Below are 14,208 nucleotides of genomic sequence, written 5' to 3'. Positions count from 1 at the left end.
TCTCTCTTAGCTTCCTCTCGTTCTGCAAGAAGTACATACAGAATTGTATCGACTATATTATAAAATAAGGATCATCCATAACGTGGCACTGAAATTAAGAACGATTCACTTTATTCTATTTAACGTATCAATACAAGGACTTTTCTTCTTTCTTTGTATTCTCATAAAGACGACTTTTTCGTTTCAATAGCTTTTTTTATCGCTAGATTGGCTATCACGCAAAACCTTAAAAAGAACGAAGGATCAACAATCTATTAGAAAGAAAAAAAAAAAGAAAAACAACGAAACGCAATTATTCTTAAAGACAGAGCAAAAAAAACATGATGGTACGATACACAGTGTGGTGTTTTTTCGTCTTACTCTCTTGCTCTCCCTTTACATTCTCACTCTCGCTCTCGCTCTCACTCAATTTCTTCCTTTCTCCCAATTTAGCTATCTTTAAAATCGCAAAAGACCCAGTGTGACGACTATCGAATCTTTTTTCGCACGCTCGAAAGAAGACAACGATACGCGGGAAAAGCAACTCTTTCTGTTTTTGGAAAACTCACGAAGCAACAAGGACAAATTTTTATTCTCCTTGTTCCTTTTCTTTTTTTTTTATTTTTATTCTTTTTTTACAACAAATTGCTTCGTGCAACAGTTTTTGTTTTTCAGTTTTTTTTGTTTGTAGAAGCGACATAAAACTCAACACCTACAGCAACTTCTTTTTTCTCTCTTTCTCAGCTACGACCTAGTCTAAGAATCAAGAGACACGCTGAACAAAAGAACTGAAACGTACGTTTCTTTCGTGTTTTTTCTTCCATTTTTTTAAGATTTCTTCTTCATTTCGTTAAAAAGTATTGCAACACGGAAGAAAATGGTTAAAGTCAGACGGAGAAATTTTTGTTTCTTTCATCGATCGAGTACAACAGGGCCGATAGTCGTCCCTTCGTCGAGGGGCCTCTCGTTCGTTATTATTTTTCCTTTTTTTTTTTATTTATGTCTGGCTGGCCTTTAAACGTTTCATCGTATAAAGTGTATTTTAGCACCAATATACATACTAGAAATCTTATTTAGAAGACACAAAGAGAAACGAGAAAACCGACTGGACGAGTCACGTGACACAACCTAATTTTTTTTCCTAATCTCGAAATATTATCATTCGGGGAATCAGACGAAGAATCATTACAGAGCTCGCCATTTTGTTCTTTTTTCTTCTTCTCTTTTCAGCGAAGATATTTATTAACGCATGGCGTAAATAATTGATTTGCAATATAGTTTGAAACATATTTAATAAGGAATAATGCTTGGTTATATTCACGTGAAATTGGACATAAACACACAGTACTACTTATACTTCATTGCATTATTTATGAATCAATAGACTAATATACTTAATAATTATTAGACTAATTGTTAACCTAGGATTGTGATCACCCATCAACGTCAGCCACTACCTAAGCAACATTCCCTTTTTTTTATTTTTTGGATATTACGAACGAAACAGAAATATAGATTATATACATATAAAATTTCCTTTTTGTTCACTCTTTCTTGCTCACTCGCTCGCTCGCTCTCCCTTTCCTCTCTCGTTCACAATTCAAAAACCCGGATCCCCGATGAGACGTCTCGGAACAAAACCGACCAAGATCGCACCAAGAATTCGTGTTCTTTTTCTCTCTAAAGTTTAATATCTAAAAAAGAAAAAAGAAAAAAAAAGAAAAAAACAAACACTTCCGTACGCGAATTTTGCATTTTCTTTTTTTTTTTTAAGTAAATTAATAAACATAAGATAAAATAATAATAAGCCGTAGATAATAATAGAGGTAAATAGTAGTAATAAGCTGACAGCGCGCAGCAGTTAGAACCAAAAATATTTTAGATTAGAACTCTGGCTTAAGATGACAATCTGACATGGCACTAGCATCCAAAAATTTTCTCGAAGCACTCGTACACGTGGCACGCACTCTAATTTGTTTCTTTGTTTGTTTCTCCTTTTTACTTTTCGCGTTAGTCTTTCTTATTTGTGTTTTTTTCATTCTTCCTTCGGAAAATTTCGTCTATATATCTTTTTTCGGCGTTTCTATATATTATATTTGCATATTGTGTACAAACCAATTTTTGTATTCCTTTTAAATTTTCCATTCTCTCTCGTATTTTTCTTCCTCTCTACCGGCACAATAAGCTCGCAACTTTCACTCTTACTCGTTCTAACACATTTACTACGATTTTCTTTCTCTCCCTCATTCTCTCTCTTTCATACTAATTCCCTGCTACCTTTCGTTCACGATCCTCGCATTCACCCGTCTCGCCCCTCGACGTGCAATCAGCTGCCAGATAATTTATCTCATTTTTTCTCCGTTTTTTTGTTTTATATTCTGCTTTGTTTATATAGTTATATAACCATTTTCCCAACGATCTACGCACTAAATAGTTCAAATTTTTTGCACTTTTTCACCAACAACAACTGGATTGTTGCGCCGAATTTCTTGAGCGCCCATTTCTCTGTAATCGAACTTGCAATCGTGCTTGTCACTGTATCGATGCACAGAGCAGAACAGTCCTCCACAACGGCATTCGAATCCTGTTAAGAGAGACAAATCGAATCGTAAATTGTCCAAAATGAATCAAGAATGTCTTCTAATTGTCGTTAACTTACCCGTCAAACCAACTTTTTTGCGACACACGACGCAACGATTTTTCTTCTTCTTAGATTCTTTGTCAGTCTCTTTGCCATCGAAGCAGTCGTCTGCATCTCCACTACTCACAGATCCTTCTCCTACTGCTCCACTGCTTACACCTACTTCATTTTCTTGATCTTCCCTATTTATCTAAAGCATAATAGAAATAAAGAGTTATTAATTTACAACTGCTGAATAATTTCCTTCTATCATTTTTCCATAGAATTTTATAAATAGACTGGGGATCTTTATGCAAGTTTATACTTTTATAGAAATAGATAAAGAATTGAATTTTGTAAATGTAATAATATGTACTTCACTTTCGATATTTTACATAATTTTTGTGCACATCTTTGCACCTTTCTGCATACTTATAAATAAATAAATATGCACAGTCTATTTATGACAATTAAAATTAGGTAATAAACCTTAATTCTCCTTTTCTAATCTACATTGTTCTAATTAAAGATAATAAACTAGTTTTATGAAAGTTTAAATACGCATAAATACAATTTGAATAAAACTTACTTCTTTGGAGCTGGGCAGATCTGTCGTTGATTGAGGTATGGTAGGAATGGTAGGTTGGGCTGTAGTTCCTGTAGCTGCAGGACTACCAAAACCGCCTTGCAACGTGCCAGCGTTACCAGAGACGGTCTGTGATGTTGGTACAGTGGCAGCTGACACAGGAGGTTGCTGCTTCTTTTTTAGGTTTTCTTTGTAACAAAGAGAACAAAGGCCATCTGTGGCTGGGGAGCCATAAAATCCACAGCCGCTGCGGCACAGAGCTTGCATGGGATTAGATTCTCGTTCCATTTTCTTTGTTTATCCCAATGAAACCTCAATGATTGAACAAAGTCCTTAGTTTTATCCTATATGCAATCACTCGAAACAATATCGAGCAAGTTACAGTCAACTAAATGGGAGATAATTAAGCTTCTTTTGCCACAGCTCGCTCTCCAGTTGCTCCTTCACGACCGCGTGTCACCATACATTCACCTACCAAAATGCAGCCTTCTTTAACATCTCTTTGTTTGTCACGATACAATCTATAGTTTAAAATCAGTAAAGAAGAAAGAACTCTAAAACTAAACAATAAACTTTAAAAGAATAAATCTGTTACACAGAATGAAATAAGACAAAGAGTACAATACAAGTGTACAAAATAATTATCACTGCAACCTTTATCTGTCAATGACAAAGCACAAACATTTTAGGAAACTCTTGTACAGGTAACCTGTCCTCAAATGGAATACAAATCACTAGAAATTATTTAATTTAAAAAAAGTGTCGAACGCGATGGGTCTCAATTCAGGTTTAAAAGGACAAGAAAACGGAGCAATCATTGCACCATAATAGACGCATTATATAGGAAATACCGTCGACTACATCCGTACTGTCTCAAAGAAACCAGACGCTTGATTTTTCATGTCGAATTTTCACTTGCACACACGCGCGTACACAACGAGGAGTCTATACATAGAATAGAGAGAAGTCGTCAGCAGCAGCAGCAATAACGATATCTTGAGACAAGGGCCGTTCCCTCGTGTAGAACAGTTTCAGTGCTCACGAAAGAAAGAGAGAGGGAGAGAGAATGTGTATGTAATTCCTCCAAGGGCAAATAAAACCAAGAAATCGGACAACGAGAAGCAAACAATTGTCGATGACGAGGAAAAGCGAAGAAAAAAACGGGAGTTAAAAGGAAGAAGAACACAATAATTACAAAGGGGTTGGGAAATTTTCAAATTTGTCATAACCCCTTTTATCCGATTTTTCGTGTTCAACGCAATAAAATCGTATAAAGGCGTGATCGGGGGGAAACGTGATATTACTCACTTTCCAACACGCAGTCGTGTCGCAACCAACGCACAACATGGAGTAAGAATTCGTTCGAGGCATTTAAGTGGGCTCCCCTTGTCTATCCTTGTCGTGTGTTTAAGAGACACGTTAGACGACGTGTAGCAGTTTACCACGACCGATTGGGTCGACCGTCGGTCGAGAAGGCTCTCTTCCCTTCTGAGCCTCTGCTTGATAAATCTCGGCGGCGCAATTCTCGCTTTGGCCACTCTCTCGCGATGCGCGCGTTGGCTTTGTCTCTTAGGAGGCCTCTCTCTCCGCCAAAGCTAAAACGAAATATTACCAAATAGCTCTATCTCGCTTCCTTTCTTTTTCTCTCTCATCGCCAAAGTTAAAACGAAATATTACCAAATAGCTCTTTCTCTCTCACCGCCAAAGCTAAAACGAAATATTACCAAATAGCTCTGTCTCGCTTCCTTTCTTTCCTTTTCTCCGTCTCTCTTTCTCGCTCTTTGTGCGTGCAACTTCGCGCTCGATATTACTTCAATCCGAGGAACCTGCAAGGATGGAGGAGAAACAACGATAACGACGAGCCGAATGTTTTCATGATGGCGATCGTTTGGACGTACGGCCTCTGGGCGGACGTACAACCAACGACAGGCTGCGCACACTTGCTCACGATAAGGTTAGATGTTACTAGTTATTACCCGCGACTTTGTCTGCATAGAACTGGAAAGAACTGATATGAATTTAGCTTCACACTTCTAGATTCACTGTCATTTGCAATAGAAATCAATATAGTAAATAGCAGTCGAGAAATATTTATAGGGAGTAACTGTCAACTGTCGGTCGAGCAAGGCACAACCCTATGGTGGAAATGAAACTGCAGCTTGGGTCGTATTTATGCTCACTGTTCGGTTTCCTGAGGAGTAAGCGTAATAAAATATAGCTTGTATTCATTTGGAGGAAATGTACTTTTCAACGGTAAAAGAATTACCCAAATCGGTTGAATGGTTTCTGAGATTATCTCGGAACACATACATACCTACGTACTTTTCTCTTTGTAATATTAACATAGAAGATGGATAAAGCATAATTTACTCAGGTCTCATTTATTACGGTTTTGTAGCGGGTTTATTCAGTATAGATATAACGGTTCTCGTACAACATAAATTGTACAGCATAGATTATCATTTACTTCTGTAAATAAATAATTTACCTCCAAAAGTAGAATGTGTCTTTCTTTCAACATGTGTAGTTTGGAAGAAATATGAATTGCAAATTTCGTGCTGAGAAAATGGGTTTTATTGAAAAAGAAATGTAAATAGATAGACTATAGGTTTTTGTATTCATCTTTATATCTTTATCTAAAAGAATGAAATTTAAATAGAAATGTGTTTCATCTACTAAATATCATAAAAACTTTATTTTGATTATCTATGTGCATTGTGTGCATTTTTGTATTTTCGAATTTTTCATAAATGCATAAAGATTCGCAGTCTATAGATAAATAACGAGGTCTTTCCTTCCTTTTCTATCTATTAAAAACAAATATCTTTTCTTCATTAGGCACCTTCTACATTTCTTACGTTTATGCTTTTACCTACCATCTCATAAAAAGAGAAATGTTCCATTGAATTTTTTCTTGCCCTTCTTTTATACTGCGTATACATATAAAAAATAACATAAACAGTATGTTTGAAGATTTACTAGACTCTTTAGTTAGAGAATACTTGAATTTCCGCCACTTATTTTCGTCGCTCTTTCTCTCTTTCTTTCTCGAATACATATCGCACGACTCAGTCGGTCTTTTTCCCTGCTTTGCGCATGCGCACTCACGCGATCGTTCTTTCTGCGATAGGTTTTCTAACCTTTTGTAAGTTTTTCTTTCCGTCGAATCAGACTTAACAATGATCATGATTTCTCGTAGATGGATAATTAACATGTAATTTTTGGGAAGTATTGCGATAGTATTCTTGATTACGAGATGTATGATGATGTGTTGTACTGTATTTCTCGAATGAATTTGTAGATGTCGCGGCATGATCTCTCGATGATACCTATGTAATACAATAAAATCAAAACTACATATATATTGTCTGATGTATGCCAACAGATGCGAAATGAAAGGCTAGGATAGAATTTTTTCCGTTCTCTTAGTTCGTATAACTTCAAAGATACTTCACCTTTGATTCGTAGAAATTCGTTTAAATTAATTTTTTCATTATTTCTACAGTTTAATAAAGTACTGTGATAAACAATTATTCATTAAATTTAACATTAAAATTATAACAAAGATATAATTAAACTGTAATTAAGATATAAGATTTGCAGCAAAGAAATCCAAATGAAAGATATATACTTGAAGAAATGCATAATATAAAAAATATGTAAAAAATTATGAATTAGTTAGTTTGACCATTCTGATAGCTTTAGTAAATTCCTTTAAAGTAATTATATGTACATATATCTCTGGCGTTTTCACTTTCACTACATAAAAAAAGCTTTCTTTTATATATTATAAAAACAACAGAAATTTACTTCAACATTATATATTTTAATTATAAAATTAAAATATCAATCAAATTAATAATCGAAGAAAAGATGTCGGTGTCATATATTTTGACACAAAGTATTCGACCTGTTGCTCAACCAGCTTTAAAACAGAATCTAGAAATATCACGTATATTTCGAGTAAAAAATATTTGATAACTAATAATTAATGTAATTCGTCTGTATCTGGACGAAAATCCACCATAGTGAAAGAGTTGGAACAAGAAATGAACGGTATTTGAATACGCTACTTCTTCGAACACCATGACATCACCACAGTAATTGAAAGCTTATTACTAAAGAAAAACATGCAGTAATCAATAATTGGTATAATTTATCCGTCTTTTAATGAAAATTTATCATTGTGAAAGGATTAAGGCAATGAACGTGATTTAAATCCTTTAGTTTTTCGGAATCAATGACGTCAGTGCAGTAATTGAAAGCCAAATCAAACGTAAAACACGTGTTAGGAAGTGTCACGGAGAAGAAAATATGAATCAGAAAGAATTTCCTATTCTATCTTTGAACGCTAATGAATTTTATTTTCGCGTCTCATTGCATATGATAACCTCGATACATGACTTTGCTTTATTTCAGATAACTAACTTCCTCACGTTCGAAATTATTTGAATATTTCAAAATTTACCGACGGTCGGTAACTTACATTCGATAAATACATAAATTGAAATCTATGTTAAGAATCGTTAATATAGATCATCAAATATATCGGAAAAAATAATTTTTGTCGCATTTAGATGTAATGGTGAGTATAAAATAAATTTCTGAGTTCTGAAACGTTACTGGGCTCTAATATTAATGCCTTTAATTGCAATCGTATAATAAGCATATATAACTGTATATCGAAATTAACAATAAAATCTTGTGATGCAAAAATTAGAAGTTGTTGCAATATGAATAAATAGCATTTTTACTGTCACCATTCCTATATGCTAGAAATGTCTAAATATCAATGATTTTCGAACTATCCCAATACTACGGAAAAATGAACAGATAAAAAAGTAACAAGTGCAGTGACATGTATGACATTAAGTTAGGGTTATCAACTATTATTTCTCTTGCAACTAAATCGAATACACGTCTGTGACAAATGTAAACGAAACATTTCATTTCCGTATGCAACATGATAAAAAATGATATAAAAATATGCCGGAATATTCTAGTTCCAATATTTCTAATTTTCTCTGGCGATATTATCAATAAGAATGATTTCTAAACTATTTCAATACTACGGAAAACTGAGCAGATAAAGACAAAAATTACATTTGCAATATGTCATGACATCTTTAATCAGTAAGTGCAATAATATGTATAACATTAGGTTAGGATTATTAACTATTATTTTTTTAAATATAAACGAAATATTTAGTATGCGATATGATAAAAAATAACCTAAGATATGCTTGAATATGCTTTTAGTGTAATATACCTAATTTTTCAAAATTGATTTATACATTTACATAAGTTATGACTAATGATCACTACAAAAATTAACATTTTCTAAAGTCATTATGACGATTGTTTTTTAAAAAACAACAAATTTGCATAATTATTTCATGTATGTAATTCGCTTTAAGCGACAAAGTTACAAAATTTGTTCGATCGTTATTTATATCGTCATCGACATAAAACACTATTTCCGGTCTAGAGTTTCGACATGACATTTATCGCGCCGACAATGACAGTAACACTCAGTACAGCCAATTAAAAACACCGTTTTTAATGAAAGTTTCGTTTATAGTTTACACGACCAATAGGAATAGAAACACTTTCGAACGGAAAGTAACTAACTAGTTCGTTACGGAGAAACGCGCGCGAATTTTACATGGCGATCTGCCCCAAAAATTACACTCGTCTCTGATTTAAAAATTAGAGGTGTAGATGACTAAAATATACAATTTTGTGCAAAAAATGACGATATACGAAAAAATATACAATAGAAAAACAATATAATATCTCTTTTTATACGCTTCACAACAAATCATTTAAATTTTCTAATAATATATAGCGTGATCCATAAGTCAGGTTCTCATTTAAAAGTTGTATAACATTTTTTTATTATATATTTTTACCTTTTTGTTTCAGATTTCTAGTTCTTTTCCTTTTTTTCTTTTGGAATTTATAATGGAAAAATTTACAACAGAGCAAAGAGTATAAATCCTCATAGAAAAAAGGAAGAAAAAAGTAAAGCTTGACTACTCTTTGTGACATAACGTCATTCCAAATTGTAATCTGGAATTACAATTAATTATGCAATTTACATTAATGAACAATTCTTGGGTGAAACCTGAAATGTTGAGGTGAAAATAGTGTTAGAATAATGAAGCCTTGATTTCGAAAATAAATTTCTATTATTTTTACTCGTTGGTCCGTTGTGCTCTTTTCTACTATAAATTTCAAAAAAAAAAAAAAAGAACAAAATTTAAAGTCCTGAAACAAAGATTTAGAAATATGTAATAAAAAAGTTACACAATTTTTTAATGGGGAAGTGACTCATGGACTACACGTACTATTGTAAATCAATAAAATTTCTATGAAAAATGATGAGTTGTTTATGGTGACTACTGTGGTCGTCCTAGTATTAAATAGATATTTGACAGATTTCTTGATGACGGGTTTCTGTTGTTCGTTTTACTTATCTAGTGTTCACTTTTGTTTGGCACAAATACGTTTGCGTCGCTCAGAAGCTAATACAATGAAAATTACTAATCATGAGTCGCTCAAAAACAAATCGCTGATTTACACAAAGATTTAGTTTCCATTCGTTTGCATGGGCACGGTTGTTTAACAATTCTAATTGAATAAATATATTTACATAATATATGCATAGAAAATTTTTTTGATACGAAGTTGCGCAATTTTATGTACTAAGAATTACAATCGATTACAATTATACCGACTTTGAATAGAATATTGTATTAAATTTAATTGATTTTTGCATATTAAAAAAATAAGACGAATTGAGTAATTTCTCGTTGATTTCCAAATATAGACATAAAGTTTTATATGAGGTATGAATTTTGTATCTGATCTTGACTTTTGTCTTGAGAAAACGATTGGAATTGATAGTGAAACAGAAACTAGAAAATTTGAAACGGAACTTAAATCTAACAAATATTAACCAAAAAGAAAAATATATGTATACGTATAGTTTCTTTTCTAGTAACAGTTAAGTAATAAATATAATAAAGTAGTATTTTTAATTTTATATATGTATACTCTAATTATTATAAATAACTATAAGACAAATACAAATATATACCAATCTGTATGCGATTTGTGTTGATTTCTCATATGTAAATTTCTTAATTTGTCGAATATAGCGTTTTCAAAAAATCTAATGCAAAAGATTACAAAAAATTGTTTTATCAAAATGTCACTTGAATAGCGCCAAAAAATATGCGCAAAAATTTTAATCTTGCAATATGCAACAAAGGGAGGAGATGAATAAAGACGATCTAAAATTGTGCTTGCAACTTTATTTTAGTTGTCAGTCGCCTATACTCTTCTCTCATTGTTCTTACGAAATTCGACTGTACAGTCCAATGACACGTGGTATGAATATCTTCCAAAGTACGACGTATGTATATGGTCGACGATGATTTGAATCGCATCCGTTGAGGTTGAGAACGATAAATGACTGACTCATCTTCCGTTGAAAACGGAGTTTTACGAAAAAAGAACATCTTTGTAATTCATTAGACATGAAAATTCATTGAGGAAAAAAATTTCTAGTAGTTGATGGATCCATGAAGATCTGATTGGCGCGCGCGCTTACGCGCACGCTTACCGACAATCGACAGTGAAATTCCTCGAAGGCATTATCACACGCGATATTATTCTGCTTGTAAATCTACATGCAGCCATTTTACGGTATCAGTCATGTAGCGGAAGAAAGCGAGGTGTGGCTCGGGTGAGGTTAATCTACACCGACACACAGCATCAACCTGCTAATCACTTCAATCGTACTACTCGATATACCTAACAAAACTTGGTTTTATTGAGGTCAGGAACTTCTTGCATCATTCAACCAATATTGTTGGTAAAATTTTATAAGTCACGAGTCACTGTCAAATTCTCTTGCATAATAGTAGCAAAATAAAATTGATTTACTTATTTTACCTTATATTATCTTTAGAATTGTAAGTTTCTATCCTGTAATAAAATCGATAATTTTTTAAAAGAAAGGAAAATTTTTTAACCCACGAGTCATCTGATTAACTTTTTTGATTGATAAAATTATAAAATTGTGAAAATAAAGATTCTAACCTAAAACTTGTCACATGTTGCTAACTCATTGTGAAAAAGAACCTTCCATTATCCTATTCCACGTAAAACTACAAAAATGAAAATTCTAATCTACAACAAAATTGATAATACAACTTTTTATAATAAAAGGAAATTATGAGACTCACATGTCACCTGATTACCCATTTGTCTGAGAAAATTATAAATTTGAAAAAATAGAGTTTCGAAGCTGAAACTTGTAACACGTTGATAAATTATTATGAAAAAGGTTTTTCATTATCTAATTCCACGTAAAATTGTATAAATAAAATTCATAAAAATAATCTACAATTTGTAAACATGTCAATTCACTAACATGATTAGTTGGTAAATTATCATACAAAAGGACTCAGGATTACAGTACGTTAATTTCAGATCGTTAGCGAATAACGCGGTCGCTATAGCTTGAAAATTCGAAGAGAATTAGCAACCGATGAAATCGTACACTTTTTGTCCTCACTCCTCATCGCTGCCATTGCCTGTCGTGGGCGCTCGATTTTATAACCTCGTCAATGCTATTTACAGATTCTTTCTTACACGAGAATTACGATTTATGACTACGATCACTATTCTGCGTACCAAGATATTGAATATATCATATCAAACTATTGCAAATACGAGATACATCTAAAGAACACAGCTAAGGTTGCTCAACAATTCCTCGAGATAACGACAAGTTATGGAAATAAGCCTAAACTTCATATAACGAACACGCATGATGAAAGTTTTCGGATAATTTCGACGACCATTGACGGATAAGAGTTACAAAAAACTCAATCACACTATTCTAACGAATTTCAGGCGTTTCATACAGGAGAAAAGGGGGTCATAACCTCAAAACAATGTCTGAACTTATAACCTATAAGAAATTGTCTAAGAATAAATGTCAGGCTTAAAGTTATTAAAAAACCTATTTGAAAATTCGATTTGTAGGACATTTGTACTGATCCCTAGAATATTGTGTAACTAAATTAACTAAGAAAGAATAGAATAGAACGAGGATCACTAGTTTCCAAGGAACGCATGAAGGGCTAAAGAGGGGATTTAAGACCAGTGCGGATGTGGGTGCACGAAAAGGGGTATGAACATCCAGAGGAGGAGAACAGAAGGAGAATAAATGCATAAGTGTGGATTTGCGCTTGAATCGTATCGGCGCTGCCGTCGTGCAGACACACGGCCACACGCATGCATGTACGCACGCAAGCACGCAGTCAAAGAGCACGAAGAAACGGAACGGACATTAGAGACATGGCTCCTATCCTTGAGAAGTACGCACTTAGTAAGCAATTGCGTCGTTTCCTTTGTCCCATACAATACACGTATTCCACATCGCGTCAGACATCTTTTTATTAAGAGAAACGCCAGAGAGACAGGGGGATCAAGAGAAGGGTACAAAAGCGAGAGGGAATGGGACAAACCAAAATCAGGCTAGATCTCACCAACTGGTTATTATGAAAAAAAAAAAGGAAGAAACGTTAGCGTTAAATGAAACGTATGGTTATACGGACGTATTTCAAGGGGATTTGATAAAAATAGTCGGCGTTGATGACCAAGTAGCGCGATTGCGACACTTACCAAGAGCTGTTGCGGTGTAGCAGGGCGCAATATGTCAGCTGACTTGACGTGTGACCGATCGTAATCCCGCATCAGTATCCGACATAATTCTCAGCGGAGCATTAGGTCCCCTCGGTTACGAATCCAGTTAGTCCCCAAATTGATACTCAGCGCGGCCGCACTCTCACAAAACACAAATATCGGTTATCTAGTAAACTAGTCCTTACACCAAACTTTCGACTACGACGATAGACGAACCAAAGCTGCGGGCACGGGAACAAATACTGCCAATGACTGGTGTAAAGTTAGATCTCTTACCCTCCCCCAATCTGTACACTAAATAGTCAAAACCAGAGTCGACAAACTCAAATCGGCGGCCGAGTTGAGTTCTGTTCTATAAGTGCTTCTTTTGCCGCCAGGTGGCCTCATTCGCGCGTCGCGCATTGGAAACCGTCTTTACATTACATATCTGGTGGGCGGGGAAAAAAATTTAACTCAAATTTTCGTCAAAAGAGGATAAATACGCTTATATACTCTATGAATATTATAAGTACTTCTTTACACGCATATATTACTCGTATATATCTTATTTTGTATAATTTATTGTACTAAAGCGCTCTTGTATTATTTTATCATATTATTGCACTATATGAAGTTTTGTGTTGTATAATATTGTATATATTGTATATTATATATTATTATTATATATTTTGTATCTTATTGTGTTATACATATAGTATATAAATTGCATACTTTTCTAAGAGATAAAATATGGTAAGATGTAATATATAGTAAACGGCTTATAATTCCATAAGTGAAGCAATAAAAAATCTATCTATCTATCTATTTATCTATCTATCATAAACGCTTCTCTACAAAGCTTATAATTCTGACTTATACTCTTTTACTCGTCCATCAAAAAAATTATATTTTTTTGCTATATTAAAGAAAACTTGCGTTTTGGGTCCCATATAACACGAGATTCATATCAAATTAAATTTATACTTCGTCATATATCCTGATTAAATAAAGTTATTACATTTTTCCGTGTTAAAAGAACAATACGAAAAGCTTCATAAATTAGTATCATTCTTTTACAATAAAAATTAGTGAAGGAAAATAATTTTCCATTTCTTAGTTGCGAGGTTATGTTGCATGCTCGAATTATTTGTTTATAATGGTGAGTTTTCATTACTGTCAGCAGTGTCGTAGATCACGGACATTAAATCCATAAATTACCAAATTTAAGCTTAATTTAATTAATTCATTGAAATATATATGTATGGAAATAAATCTATATTTTATAAGAAGGAAAGGAAATCTACGAGTTTAATCACCTGTA

At 33.5% G+C, this 14,208-nt stretch overlaps 1 protein-coding gene across 5 annotated transcripts; it reads right to left on the bottom strand.

Annotated features, from left to right (window-relative positions):
• Nucleotides 1–89: 89 nt before the first annotated feature.
• Nucleotides 90–13,191, bottom strand: LOC100742979 (AN1-type zinc finger protein 5). 5 transcript variants are annotated; one of them, XM_012385367.3, is made up of 6 exons: nt 12,888–13,191; nt 4,863–5,011; nt 4,494–4,780; nt 3,189–3,656; nt 2,639–2,810; nt 90–2,563 (listed from the first exon to the last, which is right to left on the bottom strand). In XM_012385367.3, the coding sequence occupies exons 4-6, from the start codon at nt 3,471–3,473 to the stop codon at nt 2,415–2,417; spliced, it is 606 nt and encodes a 201-aa protein (XP_012240790.1). In that variant the 5' UTR covers nt 3,474–3,656; nt 4,494–4,780; nt 4,863–5,011; nt 12,888–13,191; the 3' UTR covers nt 90–2,414. The 5 variants fall into 5 exon arrangements, with proteins under 5 accessions (XP_012240790.1, XP_012240791.1, XP_012240792.1 ...); XM_012385368.3 differs by having other exon boundaries at nt 4,910–5,011; XM_012385369.3 differs by lacking the exon at nt 4,863–5,011.
• Between the last annotated feature and the right edge of the window lie 1,017 nt (nt 13,192–14,208).

Source organism: Bombus impatiens, unplaced genomic scaffold, assembly GCF_000188095.3.
Source record: "Bombus impatiens unplaced genomic scaffold, BIMP_2.2 scf_0320, whole genome shotgun sequence".
In the NCBI taxonomy this organism is placed as follows: Eukaryota; Metazoa; Arthropoda; class Insecta; order Hymenoptera; family Apidae; genus Bombus; species Bombus impatiens.
The sequence above is the reverse complement of the archived record's forward strand: the minus strand, read 5'-3'. Positions and strand labels throughout refer to the sequence as shown.

What these genes read in the sequence shown, in the direction of transcription:
- LOC100742979 (XM_012385367.3), bottom strand. Translation starts at nt 3,473, where the DNA reads ATGGAACGAGAATCTAATCCCATGCAAGCTCTGTGCCGCAGCGGCTGT. An exon ending in ATCTGCCCAGCTCCAAAGAA is followed by an intron (nt 2,811 to 3,188) that starts GTAAGTTTTATT and finishes ATTATGCTTTAG; the next exon opens with ATAAATAGGGAAGATCAAGA. An exon ending in CAAAAAAGTTGGTTTGACGG is followed by an intron (nt 2,564 to 2,638) that starts GTAAGTTAACGA and finishes CTCTCTTAACAG; the next exon opens with GATTCGAATGCCGTTGTGGA.